General features: G+C 41.6%; 1 protein-coding gene across 3 annotated transcripts; it reads left to right on the top strand.

The window, feature by feature from the left end:
- The first annotated feature begins 292 nt into the window (after positions 1–292).
- On the top strand, positions 293–26917 carry slc5a6a (solute carrier family 5 member 6a). Of its 3 annotated transcripts, XM_080790918.1 has the most exons (19): positions 293–329; positions 755–824; positions 10919–11040; positions 11880–12132; positions 12351–12572; positions 13586–13651; positions 14490–14541; positions 14778–14845; positions 15487–15641; positions 15750–15890; positions 16614–16743; positions 16904–16992; positions 17577–17689; positions 18080–18147; positions 18261–18347; positions 18702–18877; positions 19245–19348; positions 20845–20972; positions 21222–26917. In XM_080790918.1, the coding sequence occupies exons 4-19, from the start codon at positions 12007–12009 to the stop codon at positions 21387–21389; spliced, it is 1893 nt and encodes a 630-aa protein (XP_080647044.1). In that variant the 5' UTR covers positions 293–329; positions 755–824; positions 10919–11040; positions 11880–12006; the 3' UTR covers positions 21390–26917. The 3 variants fall into 3 exon arrangements, with proteins under 3 accessions (XP_080647044.1, XP_080647045.1, XP_080647043.1); XM_080790919.1 differs by lacking the exon at positions 755–824; XM_080790917.1 differs by lacking the exon at positions 293–329 and having other exon boundaries at positions 691–824.

Below are 26917 nucleotides of genomic sequence, written 5' to 3' on the forward strand. Positions count from 1 at the left end.
GATGTTTCTGTACACAGTGTAGTTGTACCTTTCCCCCAGCGGGTGGCTTTTGTGCCACCACTGGGAGGACATCGATCATGACTCATAAAAGGCAGGACTCAGGAGGAGGAGGAGAGACCAAAGAAAGGGATGCTGCGGCGTGTGGGTGCGTGTTTATTTTTCAGAATACAACCAAGGGACGAATTGCAGTCGTGCCCTTGAGAAATACTGACTGATGTTTGTTGGAAATGTTGGATACATTTGGCCATATCCAAACGTAATCCAATGGAGAACCTGGATCATCATGACCTTTTTTTGCCTGGTACCCATTTTCCAACCAGCGGTGACGGGTAAGAGAAACTGGTGGCAGTGTTGATGCGACTGCACGGTGCCACTGTAACATGTAAAATGTGGCAATGAAGCCAAATAGCCAAGGCAATGACGAGAAATTGAGATTCTCTTGCTAAAGTCAATGTGCTCAATGACAAATCGGGCAGTTGCGCAATTTGATCAGCACATGTTGACACGATGGGCTCAGATCTTATTTCACGTACACGTTTATGGCTGTATTAGACATAATTGGCCTAATATACTCTCATCAGGCGAGGGTGAGTGAGATGAGAGGGGTCGGAAATGTATGTGACAGTGACGTGTTTCGCTTGTGGCTATTTCTGTCATGCGTGACGCGACACCGCCGTCCGTCCTACTGGTGATAAATTAAGGAAGTTATGGATTTGCACATCAATAACTATCAGTTGTGACTGTGCTCTGTCAGCCAGTAATACTATACACATGTGGAGAAGAGGCGGTTCGTTGTTTGACCTCATTCATTCCCCCCAGGCAAGGTAAGAAGATATTATCCCAACTTGCTCTTGTGAGTGTCAGCCATTTAATGCTAATATTGAACATAATTTGAATAATATTCTCTCTCTACGCTCCTTCATTTGAATGCTTTGTGAACTCTTGCGTCAGATATATAGATAGGTCACGACTCGATCAATAAACCAGAGTTAATTTATTTTAGGCAATAGTGTGAGCCCAAATTGGCGCTCCACAAAAATGACATTTACAAATTATTTCTTTGCTCGGTTCGTTGAATATACGCACTTGTCATTGAGCGAAAGGGTCGCGCGACGTATACATTTATCGATAAGGCTCTGTCTGCTGTAACCTAGCCATGAAACGTGAACGTCATGTGAACCATGGCTAACTCACTGTAACCGTAAATGAGGACCATGCGGACGTAAACACATGGAAGGAACTTAGGAAGCGAGCTAACTTGAGGTTAGGTGCTTTACTAGTGTTTTGTCACTGACTGGGCAGAATATCGTTCTTCTGTGACAGCTTAAGGCCCGTGGCAACATATAACTGGACAAGGACAACGTCACGTTAAATGCGGATATTGCATAGCATGTTGCTAAGGAGCCGGTTCGGCTAACGTTTTAGCGCATACCAAACACTACTCCAAATGAATGGCATGCTGCCGGAGCGCCCATGTGTCATTAGTTAACTTGGCTTGTGAGGAGGATGTTTGACATACGGACGGTAGGTTTCAGTTGTGTAGGATGGTTGATGCTTGGTGTGTGTGTGTGTGTGTGTAGGACGTGACCTGTCAAACTGAGGTTACTGAGCACGTGTACGCAAACCGCAAACACAGTCTGTTGGTTGATTTGGGCCAAGTCACGTGTTGTACTGTACTGTCTCAGTCTCAACTTTGTGTAGTGTACTGTGTATCCCCCAGAGTAGGGACGTTGGCTGCGACCCGTCCCCCCCCAATCTGAAAATGTTACTGCCAACAGTGCCATGAGTCATGACCCTATGACTCATGACCTCCATTATACAAGATGTGTTGTGATGAATGTTGCAAGCTGTAGATCCCCCTTGGAGTGGGGTGTCCTGGAACCAAAAATGAAAGATATGTTTGTTACAGAAAGTTTCAGTGACAGATATTACTACTGTATTACTTGTATCTGCCAAGTGCTCACAAATTGAAAGTTTTACAGACCAGTCAAATACCTTGATTATTTAATAATACAGTGCTCACAAATGTACAGAAGAGCACACAATAACCTTTGCCGTACACTCTCTCATCTCACGCTCTGTTATAGTAGCCTACTATGTGCAGGCCAGAGTTCAGTTTGTGGTTTAATGATTACTCGAATTGTTACCCTTTTGGGTTGCTAGGATATACAAATCCCAAAGAAGATGCCAGAGGGGGGGGGGCGTGTGCGTGCGTGTGCGTGCGTGTGTGTGCGCGTGTGTGCACGATGGCCTTACTGGCCTACTGCTGTTTAGTCATTTGGCAAAAAGACATCCTGGATATAATAACCTGCCATTCCACATGGCTGAGTATGTAAAGATCTGTTTATTTTATGTAAATGGTGATAATTGACCAACAGGCACTCATTTGTCACATCTCAGGTATCATGGCTCCATTTGCATCCACTTTCTGTTTTGCATGCTTTAATGATTTAAGACCCATTTCTTTCGAAGCTCATTCATTGTAAGTTAATGTGAAGCTGAAATCTAGGACCACCCTGTCAAATAATGTCAGTAAGAATGTCTACAATGCCACAAATAACTATTGACTATTGAAGGGGGAAAAACATCTAAATACACGGGCGAGACATGGTGAAAATATTTTTTATATATATACTCTAGTAGTGTGTGTGTGTGTGTGTGTGTGTGTGTGTGTGTGTGTGTGTAGTGTATAAAGAATCAGTGCACTTCTGGCCCACACCAAGTCTCTGCTGCTTTGGCCATAACATGTAATAAGTAGCCTACCGTAGGCTACTATTTGTATACAGTGTGTATCGAACCAGATTATGTTGAAAAAGTCAAGTTTTTTGGCTTTAACCTATAAATACTTCTGCTTGAATAGATGCGATAGCTATCGCAGGAGTGGGAATGGAAAAGGTCTTATGCTGAGCCAAGCTTATGTTTCTTACGAAAGACAGCGTAGCACAGGTTTAAACAATCACATTGAATATGTAACAGGAGCAGAGTTCTAATATAGCAGCCTCCTGTGCAGCTGCAAATCCTCCCGCACGGAAACTGCTATCCTCTACAAATAGGGAAATATTTGTGTAGTTTCCACCTTTTGGAAGATAGAATGAGGGTGGCATCAAAGCCATCATTTCAGCCCTGCCCAACAGATGTAAATCTACAGTCATTGTCCCTGTATTGCAAGGCAACTAACCTTTCTCTATGAATTTTTTTCTTTTCTTTGAATGCCACCCCCAGGCCACAGCCCTCCTAAAGTGGGTCAAACCTCAAAACAGATCTTTGAGTGTCATATACCCTCTTTGTCATTCCTCCTTTTAAAAGTATTGTCTTTGATCTGCCTCTCTGTACAAGGCTACAAGTACAGGACCCCATCCCCTTCCCCTGGCTATGCTTATACTCTTATAGATCGGTAATTTTTGGCATGCAACACAGAGCTACAGCAAGGTATAAAGCACTGCTGCAAACATCAATTATTTTCTGTGAAGTGTCAATTCAGTTTTTTCATCATTATTATTATTATTATTATTAGTATGATGACGAAGATCTTTGTCGCTCATGTATTCCGACTTTTTTTTGTGTAGGAGTTTGGGATCCCAAAAGGTCCCGCAGGACCCAACCTAAAGCTCAGGAAAACCTTGCGGGTCCTGCAAAAATCTCACAATGTCCCACAATAAACCAAGATGTAGTGCACCTGAAACATGCAACAGTGTGGGTGCCTGTGGAGCACATTTGCAACATAAATTAAGTAAGGAATGTAATTACTAATCCTGTCCCTAACCGCTAACCCTAAATCTAACCGCATGCGGAAGCCACGTAGTTGGGATGGCGGTGTGTCGGAAATTCGGAATGCCACTCTGTTCCCGCCGGATGTAGGATAGGGGTGGCAGTGGCTCAGGGGTAGAGCGGCCGCTTGTGAACCGGAAGGTTCCATTGTTCCAAGTTCTATCCTGGGCTCCCCCAGAGTTGGTTTCGAAGTGTCCTTGAGCAAGATGCTGAACTGAGATAATCGCAATTATTTTGTCATCGTTTCCATGTAAAAAAAAATGCCATACATTAAAAAAAGCTAAAATAGCAGATCTACAAGCTTGTAAGCTTATAGATCAGCTATTCCTGCTTTTTCTTTTTTTTAAGTATAAAATATAATATAATAATATATTAATCTGCAACTTAAATTTGTAATCGTGACAGCCCTATAGTTAGGAATTAACTGTGGGCACCAATGTGGCTGTGGCAGAAATCCAATGGGTGCGGGAAATGCTGGGCTCACTCTACGGTGGGGTATTATTCTGCAGTGTGAGTGGTTAAAAAAATAACCTTCTGATGTGCTCACAGTCTACTCTACAACCCTGGCCCTGGTTTTTCCCTAATGGGACTGATCGAGGGTAGCTACTGGGACGTAAATCGGGACTTGATCACCCCGGCTGGGTCACCTGAGTGAGGGGTATGATGTTGGGAGACCCGGCCGAAACCCCGATGATCTTGGGATACATCACTGAGGATACGTCCCAGGTGCATCCATGCGATGCATTTTTGTTTTACAACAGTATATAATGTGTTGTGTCTTCCCAGACTTGCCATTACCGTAAGAACCGTTGCTTAATTGCCACCACAAGTTTAATAGGCGGTGCTGTTTACATCTGCTTCCATATGTGATCACACAGTTAAGTCGAGGTTCTGTGTTTTCATAGCTCCGGCGAGCCCGATAATTGTAATACAATCCTGTAGTGAACTCTACAGCATGATGTCATAATTTTAAAATCTTGTACTGTGTGCATGTTTAAGATAATCTTCTAAAATAATCTTAGAAGATTATCCTGTGTAGTGTGTGTGTGTGTGTGTGTGTGTGTGTGTGTGTGATGCAACCAGATTTCCATTAATGTTTTTAAAACTCCTGTAGTCTTAAGCCCTGCTTGAGAAAACAGTCCCACACAGGGCTCTATAGTCTACTGCAGGGGTTTGCATGTGGTCCCTGACCATACATTTAGTAATGTAGGATTTGTTGATTATTATTATTTGTTTGTATATATTTTCTTTCCACTAGTTTAGAAACCGTGAACTGAATGAGCTGGTGACTTATGATGACCGTACTGACAAGTTGGAGGACAAGAAAGGGAGTTTGAATCTCAATAGGGGCGAGTGCACCGGATTGTCTGGTTGAGTCATTAATATTAGGAAACTACTAGTCAATGGACCATTGGTTGAGAAACAGTGGGATGTATGTATATACACATAACACATGGGATGCATAGCAAGTGTTACAAAGCACTAATCCTAGCCCATATCCCCACCCAATACAACAGTGGTCCCCAGGTTGATTCTAAGTCAGGGTGGTGGTCCCTCGGTCACAATCAGTTGAAAACCCCTGGTCTAGTCTACTGTATAGTTCTCTCTCTCTCTCTCTCTCTCTCTCTCTCTCTCTCTCTCTCTCTCATAGGGCCTGATTCATTAAAAAGAAATACGCCACCGTTACACTGTGGCGGAAACAGATATCGTATTTATCCGTCCGATCAAGCTACGTTGAGATGACGTGGTATTCAGAGAAGCTGGTGTAATCACTTCATTCATGCGGATCGCTGAGTGTATCCTTTCCGCATTTACCCCAAGCGATTCGCCTGGTGTCGCCTGGTTAGTTGGAACATCCACGCCCATTCTACACCATATAAGGCAACAGGAAATCTCGAAATACGTCATCATAGCCGGCACAGAGGATTCCCAAACTTTAAATTCTATACAACAGCGCGATGAGCTTGTAGAGTAGTTAATTTTGACAGGAGGTTCTCTGCACGGACAGATCTTCAAGCAAACAGCGCGAGTTATATGTATATAATTATAAACGAAACTTGCCAACTTGGCACGCATTGCTTCACTCGATCCTTAAATGTCAGAGTTAACTGATATGAGAAAGAAGTTAATTTGTACTGTTCACCACACGACCAAATGCTATATTACAACTCGGCAATGATAAGCCCTTACTGATGAATGCACCTGAGGGTTATAAAAAAAGAAAGAACACTCGCCTGCAGAAGTAAATAGATATCCGATGTATCAGATGTAAATTAATTTCATGATGTCGTCATATTAAAATGATTCGCGGGACACGGCAAACTTGATTCATCTCATGATGAGATCAATGTAGTAGCCTACAGCATATAGCCTACACAGCTACAACAATGCCCATATTATAATTAATTAAGGTGAGCTGGCTTAAAACTGACTGGCCAAATTGCACGCGCTGATGCCATAATGTGGATTTATAGCCCTCGTCGTGACTGCTGTCTGTCTGTCAGACCGGCATGTCTGTGAACCATAGAATGCCATATAGATAGACCATATAACAGTCGGGCCGGGCCGTGTTCTGTCCTTGCCGGGCTCACCGCGCCGTTATATTAATTTTCCAATGTAAATTTCACCCAGATTGGACCCCCCCCACACACACACACACACACACACACACACACACACACACACACACCGACAGTCAGAGAACTGACTCACTAAACAACACTAACACACACTAAACAACGTTGGATTCGTACAGTGCAGAATGCAGATAAAAGGCCCTATGTTCTTATTATAACTGTGAGTTTGTTTTTTAACATGCAGCGCGAGTCCACGGGAGCCGATCTACAAGCTCACAACGCGTTGCACTGCGAGTAGCCTAGAGAAGGCTGTCAAGTGAGCAGCGCAATCGCGCATGCTATAGAAATATCCTAATAAATAAAATAAAAGGTGTCGCTTGCAGGGGCAGTTTCCTTATGGGACTTGCCTCTAGAATGCATGCATAGGCATACAAGTGCAAGTGCACTCGGCTTTTATATATCATTTTTTTATGTGCTGAACAATGTTAGGGTCGGGACACATGCCTACATATTTTATCTGCGATTTGGGAACTATTTATTGATTCAGCATGAAGACTAAAGCCTTCTGAATATATCCGTAAATTCGTCCGCCACCTAAAGAGGTCCCGTGGGATTTTACGGAGTTTCCGACCAACCTACGTGAGCGTCAAGTTCACGGCCATTTCCATGAATTCCAAATTAATGTGGGAAATCCACGTAAATGCCTTTCCGCTAGCTTCACGTCATTATATCAGCGTAAACGCGTTGAAGAATCAGGCCCATAGTGTTTATAAATGACTAGATCTGGGTTTTCTGCCAATCTATCCTGATGGAGTCATCTTATCCCTAGTCTGTTCTATCTCCAATATCTTCCCTCTTCCCCATTGTGTTTCTCTGCCTCGTTCTTTATTGTGATGAACTCTCTCTGGGCCTGATCTTACACTACCCATTCTGACCTGAGATCATATTCTAAAAATGTCTAATACATCCTGACAGTTTTCATTCTGACCTGAGATCAGATTCTAAAAATGTCTTCTATGTCAGTTGCTCTTCGATTTTTCAAAAATAGCAGACCTACAAGCTCGTAGCGCGCCGTTTTTAATGCAAGACGGCACTCTGCGCAGCAGCGACAACACGGTAATGATTTTCACACCCAGTGCCCACGTTGTACAATAGAAATGGCAAATGTTCTTCCGCCCATCTTGTGCCTATGGCCATGGGTGTGTTAAAATGATGTGTGGTCTGGCACAGTGTAGAGTACAGTCAAAAAAGCAATTTGCGCTTTAGACCTGCCCAGAGCTGATCTTAGAACCAGCACTAGTGTATTTCTCTGCTATTTAATACAATGGCTTTCAAAAAATTTTATGTCAAGTACCCCCAAATGCCCAAATGCCTATTTGTCTGTGGACTCCCATGGATAAGAGAAGATTTGTCAAAATATAATATAATTTATTTTGGAATAGCTTAAAAGTAAAATGTAAAGTAAAGTGTTTTAAATTGTGTCTTGGACATCACATAAATGAGGAGACATTGTTGGAGGTACTGTATATGTGACTATTTGCGTGCCCCAAATGCCAGTTTACTGTAATCCCTGTCTCCTGAAATCATTATCACATTGTTAACGCTGCTAGATGGTTGGTCACTTTCAAGCAGAAATTGTCCATGTCTCCAACGCATTGTCTAAATAGTGCCCCCTCCCCATACTTATACAGTATGACTAGCCCTGGGGTACAATTGAATGTAGTCTGACTGAACAAGAAGAGTCTGTGTTTGCTTTTAATGAGCTCACACAGGAAGGATAATGATGCATGTAAAGTTAACAGCCCTTGCCTACACAAAGGAATATAACCTTTTTTGTTTTTAGATGTAGTAATGGTGGGCTGTCCGTTCCAGATACTAATAATAATAATAAAAAAAAAAAAATATATATATATATATATATATATATTTATATATATATTTGTTTGTAAGCTAAAACCCAAAATGCAAGAAATACTTTGTTTTCAAGAGTGTTGCGCACAAACATCAGTAGCATTACAATGTTATATACAAAAATAAATATTTCTCATTCCATGTGCGTTTCTCTTATGCAACACCAGCGCCGCTATTCCAAAGCCCCCTCAGGTACATTTCTTTAACCATTTTCAGCAGTGGGAGAATATTTCCTTTGACGGGTAGATCTTGTTGAGCTGGTCATAACAGCTCTCAAGTAAAGAAAAGGTTTGGCACCCCTGCTCTAAGACAACATAGTACTGTGAGGAGGCTATACAAAAACATCAAATTCCCCATGCAATTCTTTTTTTAAACAATCTCAATAGTATAAACCAAGAGGTGTGTAGGGTAAATGGTAAATGTGCCATTTTATTCAAGTACATTAGCAAGTGCATTCTAATCATTAGAATTTCACTCCCTGTGGCAGCCTTTTTAAATGTCAAAGTTTTGTTACTGGGATACTGTAGAACTGTAATAATATCAAGATAACCCGCATAATTTATACTAAAGGACATTTTGTAGCACACATGATAATAACATTTGTACATTTTAATTCTTTCACTTGAAGGCAGTGTAGGAAAGCTACCGTATGTGAACTTATCCACCAATCTGTCATTGAGCTATATGGCAATAACAGCTGAAGGAAATACTAAAGCTCGCTGTTTAAGAGGCCTGTAGGCCTAGCAAGGCTATGCATGTGCTAAACAAACATGCTGTTAGTCTTAATTATTATAGTCTTATTCTTTAGCAATAGTTGAATGTGGAATAGATTAGTCTTCATTCATTACTGATGAAGGTCTGAGGACTGAAACACTTTATTCTTCTCTCATTAATGTTTTAAGTGCAAGTATAGACTGTCTGGGGGAGTATAATGCCCCTCTATGCAGTACGCACCTGTTTCTTCTAAGGTGTCACTGTGTACAATAGGGCTGCAACTATCTTCTTTGTGATTATTCAATTATTGCACCCGCAACTAAGAACATGTTTGTATTGTTGTTTTGTTTTAGGGGTAGTTAAGTTTACAATATTCATGTTGGACTGACGTGTGAGTCTGAAGCCTTCCGAACCTCAATAAATGGGCCCTTTAACTCTAATCTTTCTGACTCCTACTACATCAAGGCAGGTATTTTAAGTAGGTTTACTGCCTAAGTCCCACACTGTGAAGCAGCTGTGAGTGTGATCCTGGTTTTAAACTATTGAAAGGAACATAGTCCAACCCTCCATTATAACATGTTAGAAAATGTCTTCTTAATCCATAACGACCTTGATGGAAATATGCTTTATCTCCTTGTATTGCATCTAGTGAAAAGAGGCGGTTCTTTTCTCGGTTCTACTCTTACCCCTGTCCAGTAGGGGATAATAAGGAGTAATGAAGTGTTATTAACTGACGCAGAGGACCTGGTTAGGCTTTGATCAGCCAAACTCAGGAGAATCACACAGACAGTCATGTGACTGTCAATGTAGAACACCACTTGTATTTGATTAGCATGAGTGCATGCTCGATTGCGTGCGCGTGCAGCCGTGCACACACACACACACACACACACACACACACCTTACCGTTCATTCATTTTGCTCATCCAGATTCATGAAGTTGGCCAGGGGTTTGAACCATAACCCATTGACCTTCAGGTCATGGATATGCTTTCTTAAACACTGTAATGACATTTGCAACTTCCAAAATGAAGGAAACATTTCATGCCTCCATAAACAAGGCATATCATTTCAGTAAAAGTGTTGTGGTGACGGATATTGAAAGCAAATGGTTAGCCAAGTGAAGCAATCATATTTTCACATTATGGTTACATTTCTACTTTTATTAGCCAATATACTTAATCATTGACAGCACAGGAATTATAAGAGACAGGAATAGTCAAGTAGAATAGCGACCACGTGCGTGGGGCTGTTAATCTTGGAAGTGTTAACATTGTTCAGAATGAGAAGGAGTTTAACTGTTGTCCTTGTCCATCACAATCTGTGATGTGAATGTGTGACTGCCAACCATGCGGTTTTATTGTCTCCACCAGGCCGAAAGCATGGGGAGAGAATATGTTTTGCACTCCATCAGTCCGTCCGTGTGTGTGTGTGTGTGTGTGTGTGTGTGTGTTTGTGTGTCTGTCTGTGGACAGCTAATCTCTGGCACCGTTGGCTTGCTCAGAGCCAAACTCTGCACACAGACACAGTGTTAGAGGAAAGGCCACGAGGACATCCATAGTCAATTCCATTGCAATCCAACTTCCAGTCCCATCCTACGGCAGTTACTGTCTGTCTGTCTGATAATGAGCCCTCAGAGAGATCTGTTAATACTTTGAAAAGAGCTAGCTGTGAAACACTGGGCATAGTTACGTTTACTTTAATATGTGAGCTATGCAACACTGTTACGGCACTCGCATGAACGCAATGGGAAGACACCGATATCAGCAAGAATTATGTGAGAACGCTGCATCTCGGTTGTGACTCGCTTATACAAATATAAAATGGGGTCGGGTTTTGTTTGGGTTAAATGTTTTCAGGAGTGATTGTTTTGATAACTATGTCTCTCATAAGAGTAACGTGACATGCCATTTTACTTATCTTCCTGTGGTGTGTGTATTATGTTGTAGATCTCAGCCATTGCCTTCACAGCAGGCGATGATTGGTGGTCGTGGGTGAGGCACTCCCCTTGGCGGAGAGTTAAGTCAAAGCTGTCTGGGACAGCCAGCCCACAGCCGACACTACTGAACAGGTAAGACCATTCAAGTCATCTGTCTATCTCTCTCTGTTATGCACAGCTTATGCTCCGTCGTATGATGGAACTCTGTGTAGAGTTGTTGTTTTTTGTTTTGTTTTTTCCCAGAAGAAAAATGTGATTATCCTCATATGATGGGCAATGAGTTTGAGGGCTTTTGATGTGTCTACTGTAACACCAAACTACTGTAAAGTCTGAAAAATGTGATGCCAACACTTCAGATGTCTGAGGTTTCAACACGATAAACCTCTACCTCATTTGATGTAAAACCACCATTTTCAATACTTAAATAAGAAATTACACCGGGTAGCAGAATCTCTGGCTGGCTGCACTAATCTATTGGAAATGTCATTAACTTAGGACTAACTATACATAATTGAATTAGAGTTTTTGTGATTGTGTGTCTTACAGTAGACAAGCTACTGTATTGAAGGCACGTCCCCGATGCACTCTGAGCTACATACGAGGTGTGTGTGTGTGTGTGTGTGTGTGTGTGTGTGTGTGTGTAATGTCCAACTGATTAACTTTTTTATCGTCTTTTCATAGGCTGGAAATTTCAAGGGTATGTTGTTGCAACAGTGTCAAAACACACTTTGTTTAAGAGCATAGAAACCTTTGTACTGCACATGGAAGCTAAACGTCTCTCTCTCTCTCTCTCTCTCTCTCTCTCTCTCTCTCTCTCTCTCTCTCTCTCTCTCACACTATACAACCCTCCCTCTCATACTCTCTCTCATTCTATCACACTCTCTATTCCATTGTCTCTCACATACACCATGCTGTCTTTTGGCTCAGTCTTTCTGCTTCTCTCTCTCTCTCTTTCCATGTTGTACGTCCAGTGTGTGTCCCTATGGATGAAGCACTTCCCTCCCCTCGTTGATAAAACCTAGAGGCCTTCAACAGCCTCTTATCTTCCACCACTACCCCAGCCTCCCCTGCCCCCCCCCACCACCACCCTGTGGCATCATGGGAGACGTAGTCCAGATGCACTTTACCACGGTGGACTATGTCATCTTTGCATTACTATTGGTGGCCTCAGCTGGCATCGGCCTGTTCCACGCCTTCACTGGCGGTCGCCAGCGTACAACACAGGTGGGGTTTTTTTAAATACATTTTATTATCATTATTTCGTTTATCCATTATTTTAGTTTATTGTTAGATGTTGGCCACAGCAAGCATTGTTGTTATTTTATTTAACTTTATATTACAATATTTAACACTATGCATACGGTACTGTTCTAATGATAATGCACCACCAACATTGTTACTTTACTTCAGTGTCTTTGCGTCAACATTTCCTTTGCCCACAGGAGTTCCTCCTGGCCGACCGCTCCATGAGCTGCCTGCCCGTCTCCCTGTCACTACTGGCCACGTTCCAGTCGGCCGTGGCCATTTTGGGAGCTCCGTCCGAGGTGTATACCTTCGGCACCCAGTACTGGTTCCTGGGCTGCTCTTACTTCTTGGGACTGCTCATCCCAGCCCACGTCTTCATACCCGTCTTCTACAGACTGCGACTCTCCAGTGCCTATGAGGTACACACAGTGCTTGTAAAGATAGCAATGATAATAAGAGCTAACCAGGGTTAGACGTACATTTGCACTAATGAATAGAAAATCTGAAAGTCAGGGTCACAATCCTGGTACAGTATCTGAACCAGCTAATATTATGAAAATACATTGGCTGGTGACAATTTATTGTATATTATTGCCACTGTAACCAGCTGATGACAAAGATCTATTTGATGCTCTGCCTTGAACCTATTGTTGATCTGTTCCACCCCTCCCTGACTGCATTTGTTCATTATATCATTCTTTATCTCTGAAGTGTCACCTCTCATTTCAGGGAAAACGTATTCTCGGCATTCTTATTTATTTTTTAACTAAATCAGCAATCTTTATACCACCGTATCTAATGCCCAAATTTGCTGTGCTGAAACCTAGGGAAGCGTGCACACTAGCTTCAGTGTACAATATAGGGAGGGGATGATTGAATGTGGGTGTGTCCCTGGGGCCTATCAAGTACACTCCATTCCAGTTCTTAACCAACTGAACCCTACTGTACTTTGTTGTAAAAATAGCTGATCTACAAGCTCACAAAGTAATGTGTTGTGACCGAGAGCTTGTAGCTCTGCTATTTTTGGCAAATGTTCACCTATTAATATGACATGCCCAGAATAGTTCATGAGGTTAAAGAGGCTCCGAAATGAATTCTGGTAACCACTCTCCTCGAAGTTTTGCACTGGTCAGATCTTCACTAGGTATTTTTTGCTTGGTTAATGTGACCTTACAGGCTGTAGTGTAATGGATCCACACGCGATGTACTGTACAACACCATCTGGTCAGTGCAAGGAGCCAATGTAACACACATTCACCCAGTGGTACGACATGTCGTGACCCTTCAAACTAGAAGGTTGATTAAGTGTGACAAGCTTTTAAAATGTCTGCATCAGAGTTGACTGCAGACAGACAATGATGCAGGCTTGTGGGAACTGAAACTGTACTCGGCCTCTTATCACTTAACTTTCCCCTTCTTTTGCTCTCCACAGTATCTGGAGCTGCGCTTCAACAAAACCGTTCGCATACTTGGTACTGTGACCTTCATCTTTCAAATGGTAGGTGAATGTGTGTTGCATTATTTCATAGTCTCTCAAGCCAGACGAAATCTTCCACAATCTTAAGGGTCTGTAATTCCATCTGGTAAAAAATTGAGAACGGGAAGCCATCATCTGCTCATCAGACTAGAAGGGTATTCGACCAATCAAGAGCTTATTTGTCCCTCACTCATGCAGGTACAAGCAGTAAGTAGGACAGTATGTTACTGTGATGGTGGCTGTCCTTCACAGTCCTTTTTGCCCTGCTCTCATATGCGTGGGAGGGAGCTCACCGCAGTGTGCTCAGCTGACCACACAGACTTCCATAGCTAGTTATTCCCATGCCATATAGTGATGGCCCCCTTCAGGGTGCTCTCGGTGGTTGCAGAGTAGATAGATTCCAGGACCTTCTCTAAGGCCTGAATTTGTGCCATTTCCACGAAAATGTATTTTAAATATTGTATAAGGCCTGAATTTGTGCCATTTCCACGAAAATGTATTTTAAATATTGTATGAAATATCCATTGTTATGTAGCAAGTTAGCAACTGGACTTTGACTAATTTGGTTTAAGCTAGGATTTATTGGACTGCAAAGGAAAAATGGAGGTGGGGAAATTATGTGAAGTCCGCTTTATTTTCTACTTATTTTCAGAGCTTTTGAGGTATGGAAACATTCGGAAATTGTGAGAGCCAGCACATCTGTGTTGAGAGTGGGACTACGTATTTCATGATGTGTGTGTCTGTAGTGTTTTAGTTGTTAAGAGAGTGTTATGAGTCGACCAACAAGCATTAATCTCACCCTGATGTTGCCACAGTTATGGGCCTTTCCTCTTCTATAATGTTTTGTTTGTCTCTGCAGGTCATCTACATGGGGGTGGTGCTTTATGCTCCTGCCTTGGCTCTCAATGCAGGTAAAGGCAACAGATTAGCTTTTTACAAGTTGCAAATCAACAAACAGAGTAAATTGTTGGGTTGTGCATTTCTTCCTTACGACTAAACAATATATAATATTATCTAGATGTATGGTCTATGATTCAATCGATATGATTGATATGATACATTTGGATACAGAATGAATTGGTGCAAACGAATCACAGAACTCATTGTTTTAGTCAATATTTTATTAAATCCTCATTTTCACTTGCAGTGACAGGTTTTGACCTCTGGGGAGCAGTGCTGGCAATGGGTCTGGTTTGCACTCTCTACACTGCTTTGGTAAGACATGAAATGTAGGCCTTAGTGTGTCAGCTATTAGTTCCTTCCATTCTCTCCTCCTTCTGTCCTTCCTTCCATCCCTGTCTTCCTTACCCTCCCTCTATTCTATCCTTCCATCCACATACTACTTGGCCAGCTGTCTCTTTCAACTCATTACTCATTTGACGTCATCCTCTCCTCCCTGAAACATTGTCTGAATCTCCCACTTCAGTGTCTTCCTCCTCTACTTGTTTGAAGTGCCTGTTCAACCTTTTCTTTTTCACTTTTAATTCCTGAGTCTTGTCTTTACTCTACTGTGCATGCACAGTGGTGTAGGTTTTCAATGTAATGTGGGTCCTGGGACCCACTGAGGGGTGGTGTAGGGTCCCAGGGACATTTTATGAGTCCTACTTCAACGACGTTAGAGTACAGTACTGATGGCTGCAGGATGCAGGCTATTTGCATCACTGCATGGCATGCATATATTTGTAGAAACACTGGAGTATGTCAGTGTCCAATGGGTTACAAATTGTTGCCATATAATGATGGTGATCCAAGAATGTAAGCGTGTCAATCAGTCACAGAGTCTGAACAAAAGGGTTGGTAAATGCCTCACATGTAGATGTGAACCATCTGGCCTGCTGTGTGTCTGTGTCTACCAGGGGGGTCTGAAGGCGGTGATATGGACAGATGTGTTCCAGACCGTGGTGATGTTTGCCGGCCAGCTGGCCGTCATTGTGGTTGGGGCGAGCCAGGCCGGGGGCATGGCAGAGGTCTGGCGGAAAGCCACGAATGGCAGTCGCATTGCCAGCCTTGAGTGAGTAGCTAATATAGTCTTAACTCAATGTTGTAGAGATCAGTGTTGTTGTTGCTGCCATCCCATTGTCTGTAGAGGACTACTAACCTGTCTAACCCCCCCATCCAGCCTGAATCCAGACCCAACAGAACGCCACACTTTCTGGACGCTTGGCGTGGGTGGCATCTTCCTGATGCTGGCGTTGTACGGTGTCAACCAGGCCCAGGTCCAGAGGTACCTCAGTGCTCGCACAGAAAGAGAGGCCGTCATGTAAGTTCCACTTTTCTGTCTTTTCGTTTCTTTCTTTTCATGTGTGATTTCGTCAAGTTTAATACCAGAGGTATCACACCAGCCCCACTTGTGTGTAAAATGATGAATCACACATGTGTAAACATTGGTAAACTAATCTTAACATGTATATGAATTGGTCTAAATATAAACAAAACATAGTCTTTGAACTGTTTTAAAATGGGAACGCATTTCTGGTAATATGTTCAGCACGGGGCTGTAAATCTATCAAAGAATAAGGGAGGGGTTGGAAAAGGGTATGTACAGCCAGGTAGGTAACCAGATAGTGTGTTGACCATGTTATTGTAATGTCCTCTGTTCACATTCCTTCACCCTCTGCCCTTGCTTTCCTACTGTCTATTATCTTATCTAAATACACAAGAGACGGTCTAATAACTCTGAGATTATGAATTTGGGAAAAAACATATTACCACAACATCTTTTATGGGGATGTACTTAGTTTGCCTACCAGCAGTGTGCACAAGAACGCAAACACTCTTTTAGTGGACTTGTCCCCTAAGAGCCATGCTATTAAAAAAAAAATCTTAAAACTGTTTGCCTCCCTGTCCAATCGTGAGCTAAGTTACTATGTGTGCAGTTTGTGAATGAAACAGCTCAACACACTTTTTTTTTTTCATTCATAAAATAACCCCTAAAAAAGTAAAAAATAAAAGATCCTTAAAACACCCAACCCTCCTGCTGTAGGTCTTGCTACGTGGTGTTCCCCTGTCAGCAGATTGTCCTGTGCCTGGGCTGCCTGATGGGCCTGGTCATGTTTGCTCGCTATGGGGAAGACAGCCCACTGGACAAGGGTTATGTCAAGACCAACGACCAGGTGAGCTGCGCAGCACATGGGGAGACTAAATATTACAGAAATGATGGCAAGGTTTGCTATAGAGAAAAGTTAAGACGTAACATATTGTGTTTTCTCTTACTGGCTGAATAACAGCAGAATTTCCCTCTCTTTGTCCTGACGTCCTGTTTTCCTGCTACAGATGGTGTTGTACTTTGTGATGGATGTGTTCAAGGACCTGCCTGGGCTCCCAGGGCTCTTTGTGGCCTGTCTCTTCAGTGGAGCACTAAGGTAAACGCTCATTTGAAAATAAATAAGTTGGCCTGGGCCGTGGCTCAGCGGTCCAGGCACCTTGGCTGGTAACCCAGTCTGGCAGTGTGCCGCGGGTTCGACTCCCGATCCCGACGGCCTGTACTGCATGTCATCCCCCCCATCTCTCTCCCCATTTCCTGTCAGCCTACTGTCTGTCCCTCCATACAAAAATATATAAAATAAAGTTCGAAAGCCACAAAAATAAGTTGCGGCACTGCTTTTTGTTTTTCCAACGAACTATAAAATAGGGCTCAAGTAGTTCATTTAAAAGTGGCGTGCCCCCCTAATAAAAAAAATATACAAATAAATAGTATTAGCGGTACTAGTAAACCACGGTTAGCCTGGGTTCCATCCTGAGTCGCTGCCTTCCGTGGATTTGTTTTGTCACTCGCTACTGACTAGCCAGTGACAAAACGAATCCACGTAACGCAGCGAATCAGGATGGAACTCAGGCTACCAATCCGTGGGGGGAGTTGGAAGAGACTGGAATCAAGTGTTAAAACAAACGCCATCAAATGAATGATTCACCTTGTCATGTCCCTCTCTCTTTCTCTCCCCTACAGCACAATCTCCTCTGCGTTCAACTCCCTAGCAACTGTAACTATGGAGGACCTGATTAAGCCTCATTTTCCAACTATGACAGAAAGCAAAGCCACACTGCTGTCCAAAGGACTAGGTAAGACAAACAGTCCATTTCCCAATACAAAGGTCATTATTGTAAATAAATATTTGTTCTTAACCAGATAAACCCTAGCATCTCTTTTCTGGGCATGCCTTAATAATGTTCTTTATTTATATATTGAAGTTTAATATAGTTCATATACTAGTCTAATCTATCAAAGTTATGTTGTTTATTTGTATATATTCGTTTGCTTATGTTACATATGAAGTTAAGTGTTCTGAAATAGAAAATAAATCAAAGTTTTTCGAATTGAGTTTTTTTCATAATTTCCAATTAGTAATCGGTGGTCTAGGAATCTCCAAATTCAGGATCGACATTAGACCCACAAATGTGGCATTGGTCGGGCTCTAGTTGTTTTACAGCCCTTTTCTCTCTCATCCACAGCCCTGGCATATGGTCTGGTGTGTCTGGCCATGGCCTACTTGGCCTCTCTCATGGGATCTGTGCTTCAGGTGACTAATCGGCGTCATTTGCAGGGTGACTTTGTCTCAACTAAATGAAGCAGGACTGTCTTTTAATATAAATTCTTGTGACGGGTGTTCTCCTCTCCCCCTATGATTTCCAGGCAGCCTTCAGCATCTTTGGGATGGTGGGGGGTCCTCTGTTGGGAGTCTTCTGTCTAGGACTGTTCTTCCCCTGGGCCAACTCCATAGTAAGTCATTACTTGCTGTTCTTAATTCTTTCTTTTGTTGCTGTCGTTATTGTTGCTACTATGTAGAGGAACCGAAACCAAAGTATAGTGTTTTACTTCTGTGTACTCGAGGAGTACCTAATGAAGATTCTTCAAGATATTTAATTGTTACTATTAAAGATCTTGAATTTTTATTAGTCACAGGCTCATCGCAGTTAGTATATGTCGATCAGCTCATCATGGATTTCATGCTCATAACATACAGTACGATTATTGCATTATTTTGGTGTTTGGGATCATAAGTCGCTGTTGGTACCAAGGTTTTGCTGTGAGGCTGCCCTTCAACTGTTCTGTTCTGTTCTGTTCTCCTCCTAGGGTGCTGTAGTGGGTTTGATATCAGGACTTGTGATGGCGTTCTGGATAGGCATCGGCAACTTTGTGATGCGCATGAACGCCAACTCCCTGCCGCCAGCAAACACCTCAGCTCCGCTCTTGTTTGGTAACATGACCACGGCTGTCATGACGACGCTGGGCAACACAACAAGGCCAAGGTAACCTCCATCTGATCTGAGTTGTCATTTCAGGCATGCCAGCATTGACCAGTGTTCGTACCGTGCTGCTGAGTGCTAAACTTCAAGCCCCCTCCTTTGTTTCCCTTACACCATGGGCTCCATCTTTTTTACTATTTAGAAAATCATTTTAAAATAGTTCAACTAGCCGCTATCTACATCTACATGTTGTGAGCTTGTAGATCAGCTATTTTAAAAGGTTTTTTTAAAATAGTAAAAAATGGCAAATAAGTTTAGGGATAAGGGTTAAGGGGTGGCGCAAGATATAGCCCCAAGTCTCTTTGTCGATCAACAAGCTCTGAAGCTCTTTTCCTTCATCCTGCCTCCAACTGTCTTTGTCTTCCATCAGGCCCACAGGTGTTGACGCGCTCTACTCTCTGTCCTACATGTGGTACAGCGCTCACAATTCAACCACAGTGGTGGTGGTCGGACTGCTGGTCAGTCTGCTAACAGGTACATACATACAGTTAGTACAGTGGTGGTGGTCGGACTGCTGGTCAGTCTGCTAACAGGTACATACATACAGTTAGTACAGTGGTGGTGGTAGGACTGCTGGTCAAGTCAGCCTGCTAGCAGGTAGATACTGTAGACTTGACATGAACTGCCATATGCTCAAACTGCCGTTTTAAACTATTCATGGGTGACACGACTTGGAGAAGACAACCATTGCATTGCCTCCCTGTACTGTGTTCAGTTATTGTAAGTTGCTATAGTTTGTGAATGAAGCAGCACTAATCACAGTGTGGTGTTCAGTGGTGAAGCTAAGATATACAGGCGTGTTCATTTTGATGTGTGGTGATGGTCCGACTCCACATCTCATTTTGTCGAATGGAAATGGCAACCTTTATAAATACTTCACCTACAGTACGGAAAGGCTTCACAAGAACAATGTCGGTGTAACTAAATTATTAATTGAAAAACTAAACCTAGGGTCTACTAATGACGTGCCCTCCCTGTCCAATATTTAGTAGTTATTTAGGTATGTAAATAGGTGTGCAGTGATGTGGCATGGGAACTTAATTAAAGTGTAATGTGTTAGTGACTTAGTGCCAGAGAATTTAAGCTCAGGATATTTATCAGGCTGGTTATATAGTGTCTGTTGTGGGGGGAATCAATTGTGATACTCAGCTATGCTGTGTCTAATTTATTTGCACAGCCCTTCCCCATTTTGACAAACTAGAAACTTCTGAGCATGTTGATTACTACTAGTATGACTCCTTTCTGTTTTGTGGTGTCATGCACATAGCGCCCTGTTCTAGATGCCATGATTATCTCAATAAAAGTCTTAGAATAGTTTGCCTTCCTATGTATTCCTCCTATGTATATTTTACTGTGGCTGTCCATCAAGGTAAGCCACAGTAACCATGCTAAAACATATTTTAAAGTGGTCTCCCTAATGGGCTAAAATGTTGCACAATCAAGAGTTTGAGAGCAACAGTATGTATGAAGCTGTGATATGGTTATCAGCTAGCTTGCAGTCGCCTCCATTCTTCGTCTCTCCACTGGTCAACAGATGATCGTCCACAGTGTACACAAAGAGAGGCAACACCAACGCACCTCTACTTCTCGTTTAGATCGGGGTTGATTGAATCAAACATGGATTGACTTGTAATCTAAAAGGAAAATTGGTTGACGGAAATACCAATAAAAAAAGATAGCAGAATCCTCTAAATAATTTTGACATCTTGAATTCAGTTATATCTAAAATATAGGGGAGACACTGGTACAGACACACAGTCAGAAGGCAAACCAATATCTCTGTAGGCAGGCTGTAAACATGCAGAGTGTCATCCAGGCACACAGTGACTGACTCACTGTGTGCTCAACTACCAACTACCTTCCTCTGAACAAGTTCAAAAGGTAATGCAAAAAAAAAAGTAAATTTGGCATTCTGGTCCTCAATCAGGCTCCTGCATTAATGGTATGTATTGGGCCTGTTTTCACTGTAGGTCCTATGAAGGAGAAAGACCTCACCCCTGGTACAGTGTATCCTGTCATGGGCAACCTGCTCTTCTGGCTGCCTCAGCGCTATAAGGAGAAGCTCTGCTGCATCACTCCTCTGGGGCAGAAGGTCAAGGTAGTTCTTCCGCAAAGTGAATTTACAGTCTGTGGACAGGATTTAAGTTGAAGGCCTACCTGTCAGACAAAACAATGTTAATTTTGTTTTCAGCAGTACATATAACGCAATGCACAATATAAGATCCATAAACACAATGCACGATACCTGGTATGATGGGCGGAAAGAGGCGAAAAATGGCTGATCGGATGGTGATATCATACTGTATGTGGTGCTTCCCCTGTCTTTTTTCCCCCTCCCAATTCTTAGACTTACCAGATGGCCAAGAAGGAGAGCAATGGACTAACCTACCCCAAAGAACAGATTATCACTGAAGATAAGGAGGTGGACGAGAGTGAGAAGGTGAAGGAAAAGAAAATTGATGCGGGCGGAGGAGAAGACACAGTGGCTCACACAGTTCAGGAAACTGCGTTGTGATGTCCTCCTGCTTCTAGACAAATGTACTGTATACACACACACACACACACACACACACTCACGCACACAAACACTACTCTAAGCTGTTTAAAAGGACATTTGTGAAGCTGGATGAAACACTGAAGGGTTTCATGAGCGTAGGTTTGATTTGTATCATTAAGACTGTGGTGGGAATTTTAATTCCTCCCGCATAATGGCAATGTTATTTTAAATGAGAGACAGAATCCCTAAATGACCACGGCAGAAGAAGCTTGGCGAAAGGAGCTCATGGCCACCTTGACTAGCCAATAGCCATGGGTAGAACATATTTGTGTCGAAGGGGATATCTTCAATGTATTAGTGCATACTTGTCGGCAACAGAGGACCATTACTTATCTTCAGTGATAACCAGACTCCCAACTTATAAATACTGAAATGGCAATGGATACCATCATGACAGCAGTGAGTCAAATGACAACAACAAAACATAAATGGACACAATGACTCTACCCTTCATCGTTCTGCGTTATCTGCACAGATGTCCCTTGACTTAATCAAACACTTTCATGGTTTTGTCACATGTCAAAACTAGTTGGTGAAGGTTAACTTCTGCACAATGGAGTATGGATTGCAAATCATTATGCTTGACATAAGTGAACGAATCAGGTTATGAGTAGAATAACTGAGATGTGTACATAAAACGTACTATTATTTTTGTAGAGATAACAGACAAACAATGTATATGTAAGAGAATATAATATAAAAAGATGATTACGTCCCATTTGACTGAAACTTGACTGGAAGCACAACATATTTTGATGTTATTAGGACAGCCTTGGTTCCTGTGGTGTGTGCTTGCTTTACATGGCCTTTGTTCATTGTTCATTGTTCATTTGGCCAGCTGCTACAGCATTTAAAAGAAACCACAGTACATAAAAGTACATAAATGCAACACCTCAAAGTTTTCCAATAAGGGCAAAAAGGGCGTGCCAAAGCTGCAAAAGTCGGTTAAAAAGATATGGCATCTCATCTAACATGAAACAGGAAAGTACAGTATGTCAGGAGAAAGCTTGAGAGACTTGGAGAGTGTGCAGTTTGTTATAGACAAGAGACGGCACGAAACGGATTACTCTCATTATCTTTGTCATATTCCAACTTCTCAAGTGCTAATAAGTAGCTAGGATAGGAGGAGGGATAGCTATGTTTATTACACAAACTGACTAACCATCAACACTGGTTTGTAGCAGATCATGATGAACAAGACAACGATAATGCCTTGAGCAATTTGTTCAAGGTAACACTGAGGACATGCTACATGCTCTCTCATTTTAAGTTGATAGTTGCTAAAGGTTACACTTACACATATTTCACTTTGGGTCTCTTTTATGACACACAAAAGGCTCCTTGAAGTCCAAAATTACCCTATTTCACAGCCACAGCCCATGGTTTGACAGTTCAGTTAATTTTAAGTAAATTAACCACAGTCAAGGTGTCAAACCTTGAAACATTAATTTGACAGTTTAGTTTAACGTGATAAGTAACCATATCATTCAGACTCTGTATGTGTCTTTGATTGCCATTAAGCCTGATGTATTTTGTTTGCACACTCGTTGTGCACCGAAAATAGCAGATCTACAAGCTCACAACATTAGCCATTTTGTGACCGTCTAGATCACCGGTTTTCTGCAACACAACTATATCAACTATAAATCAAACATTGGCTTTAGAACTGCAGCACAAATGGCCTGGCCGCCTCCGTTGCCCTGGCATTGGACTTTAATGTATGTTGCTGCATGTAAGGAAGAATGCCTTTGCATTCTTCTTTTATATGTGGTTAACACTGGAATGACTGCTCTCCATGAAAGCATAGAAGAACACCGCATGTCTCAAATAAATAACAAAGCCAAGTGGCCATCTCAAACCATTTGGCATGGACCTAACGTACTTAAATTACATTTGACGGTTTCTTGCCTACTATGATGTCTGTGGTGTTGTTAAAAGAAAAAAGACTTATCCACCCACCTTGAACCGGAAGCGGTTTGTACATGTAATATCTTTGTAAGTGCCAGTCTTGACGATGTATTGCCAGTGTCTGTATCTGTGATTGATTTGGGTAATGATGTGTGCGATTTGAGCGTGTACTGGTACATGTGAGTTTATTTTTCTTATTTTATGAACCTGGGGCCTGCTGGGCTGAAGGTTTGTATTGGTTGTCATTTTCAGCGTTGTCATCTTCGTTAACACATTTTTTGGAATCTCGTAGAATTCTAGACCAGCTTGGTCACCTGTGCCCCATGTTACATCTGCCATCCCATGCCTAATGTAAACGTATGTAGTTGTACACGTACAGTATGTGATGTCTTTTGCTAAGGTGCCATAATGGACCCCGATGCCGTTGCTATTCACATGTCTTACCATGGTTTGACCTCAGTAGTGACTAGTTGTTTTTATTTTTATTTGTATTCATGCCGTGGAGGCCAAACTTGCCTTGCTGTACACCTGGTCCCCAAAGAGTTCACTTTACTTGAGTCCTTTGACCTTATAATGTTCATTGTCTACTCTACAGTTATACATCAGCAGAGAACCTAATACGTAGTGGATCTAGAACCTGTTTAAAACAAATGTCATTTCAAGACAGCTGTGCTTATTTCAGAGTTTATCGAGTTGATCTCATGTTTTATTACGTGTTGTATTAACATACACCTGTTAAAGAATGACACGTTCCAAACTAGAGTTGTCATGAAAACGGCACATGTTTTTCTACAAGCGTTAATAGTAATGTAATGTAATGGACCTTTGGTCCTGTGGCCAAAATGCCTTAATTTGAAGTGAATGTGTATGTATTTTTAAATGGAGAATTGTTGGAATTGTCCTTCCGCCATACCCATCATGGTGTTAGATTATAACAGCCGAGCTGGAGATGAACATAGTTGTTTACTTGGTCTTTTGTCAGATAGTTGTGCCTCCTTACAGTCTCCCAGTTTGTGATCTAAAATATTGCTAAATCAATGCTGAACTTTTTTTTTTACATTTTAAGGCAAGTTTGCTGTAGTGGACGTGCTACAGTTAGATCATTGATACTGGTTGTCGCACTCCTTACGTATTTATAAGACTTTATACTTTATACTACATGTGGATGGAAGAAAACAATGGAAAAACATTAGGACATCTATCCCATTTTTAGTGCCAGTCCATTATGTAAGCAAAAGACATGCTTTCATTTATTCCTTCATCTCAAAATGGAGAAATATACCTCTATTCTTCAAAAGCATATAGAATATGAATGTCATTTCATCAGTTTTTTGATAGTCATGTTTTTTACCCAAAAGAAAATATATTGTTGATCATATTTTTGTAATATATTTTCACGTAAAGCCTACTGTACATTTCAATAGTTGAAATGTTGTTTCAGTCGTAAGATTCTATATGCAAGAGCCATCAAATGTTTTATGTGAATGAGAAAACGTAGAAGTGGTGTTATGGCTACTCACAGAACTGCCATACTGTTGTGTTTTTTCCATAAACCAAATTACCCAACATTAAGGCAGATGTTAGTCAGCTATTTTTAAATCAGGGCTACACCATATTCTAGCCGTCGCATTCACAGTCAATCAAAACATTTTGATGCCAGTTTTAAGTAGTTTTTTAATTACATCCTGTATCAATTTTGTACTTGTGTTAGTTCATTTCTTTGGATACAATTTCATAATATTGAATCCTTCTTGATTTTCTTTTCTTACCTGAAATTACTTGAAGTGTATGCCTATAATGCTACTGTAATGATACAAGGACGTGATGGTCATTGGTCACTGCCCCATCGTTAAATGCTGAGATATACACTACTTACTTTTATCAATATGTCATGGCGCCAAGAGATAACATTTTACGATGAGAGATTGGGTTGAGCACTGTGACTTTGGGAAATTGAGGTACATGGCATAGCACGTGTATGTATCTCAATTACCAAATTATTTTAAAATAATTTCACAGAAGCCATAATTTTATTAAAGAAAAAGTCAACACATGCACTGAACTAGCTTGAAGTAATATTTAACACAATCGTTTTTCTACGAATTATAGTTTTTTCTTTAGCCAATCAGTTTGGATTACAGCTGATTAAGAACTGACCTGAGGAAAGCATGGCACTTAGTAATTTCCATCGATGATAAATATCATAATCGTGAATGATATTTATTATCTTGTCAATTTTGTTCTCCCACTCATGAGAATTCTTCCTTGTATGCATTCCAAAAAAAATGTACCCATAAGCACTGAAGCCATGATGGCTACTCTGCTTTGGCTGTGCCTTCATATTATGATCTCTGCATTGTGAAATTATGATTTTCTTGAGTTTTTGATGAAATGCCACTACAACTGCACAATAATTGAAGGATTAACCGCTCAAACCCTACTGTATGTACTTCCTTGACCATGGTCCCCCAGGTCTCCCCCTCTTCTTTTTCCCTCTACACACAAAGGGCCCTATTTTCATCAGCCTCCCTTAAGTTATCCCTAAACTTCTTTGCCTTTTTTACTATTTCGGGGAAAAAAAAACATTTTAAAATTGTTCAACTAGCTGATCTACATCGACACGTTGTGAGCTTGTAGATTGGCTATTTGATTTTGAACTATTCAAAAATGTATTTCAAAATAGTAAATAAGGCAAAGAAATTTAGGGATAAGGGGTAAAAATAGGGCCCCAAGTCTCTTCAGCGAAAATAGCCGATCTACAAGCTCACAGTCGTTTGTGAGCTTGTATATACCTACTATTTTCGCCAAATGTTTGCCTGTTTTTGTTGAACGGGGTTCGAGTTGTTTGGGCTCCCACAGACCTAGGGGCCGTTCACACCTAAAGAGACGGTCTCCTCTCAGTCCTCTGTGTCGCAAGCTCGCAATTCATTTTCAATGGGAGTCACATGGTTTGACATGGTTTCTGCCCTCCTCCCCCTCGTCAAACCATGTGACTCCCATTGAAAATGCATTGCGACAAACAGGAGACACAGAGGAGACAGCTGTCTCGTGTGAACGGCCCCCTACTCATGCATACCAGGATGCACAAAATCATGAGAACTTAATGTGGGAAGAATTAAATGTGTTTTAACATGTGAATATTATAGTAGGTCACTGACATCCAGTTTCTGGCGAGTTAGATTTTTGTAATATAGCAGTGTGTGATCTTATTAATTACTGACATAACAAAGAAAATACATAGCATAGAGAATAAAAAAACATGAGGCTTTTGCTATTGAGACAGTGATGAAAACACGCCATGCCCTCCATTATGCTGTAGTGTAAACGGACACGAGAGACCAAGCTGATCATTTGGCTGTCCAATCAAGTAAAATTCAAAATTTGAGGCTTTACAATTTCACGATTTGGAACTTATTGTGAGGAAGGTTTTCAGAAATTGTTGATTTGGAAATGAATTGATGAGGTGAGGAAGAAGGTAGGTAGCATGCTAAACTTGACCTTGGTTTGTTAGCGCCACCCAGTGGGCAGCGTTTTCAAATGTTGGCATTTTAATTGTCCTGTGAATATTCAGTGTCTGT

The sequence above is a fragment of the Protomyctophum bolini genome (assembly GCF_963924005.1).
Source record: "Protomyctophum bolini genome assembly, chromosome: 19".
NCBI lineage: Eukaryota > Metazoa > Chordata > Actinopteri > Myctophiformes > Myctophidae > Protomyctophum > Protomyctophum bolini.

What these genes read in the sequence shown, in the direction of transcription:
- slc5a6a (XM_080790918.1), top strand. Translation starts at nt 12,007, where the DNA reads ATGGGAGACGTAGTCCAGATGCACTTTACCACGGTGGACTATGTCATC. An exon ending in TGACCTTCATCTTTCAAATG is followed by an intron (nt 13,652 to 14,489) that starts GTAGGTGAATGT and finishes TTGTCTCTGCAG; the next exon opens with GTCATCTACATGGGGGTGGT. An exon ending in GCTGGTCAGTCTGCTAACAG is followed by an intron (nt 19,349 to 20,844) that starts GTACATACATAC and finishes TTTTCACTGTAG; the next exon opens with GTCCTATGAAGGAGAAAGAC.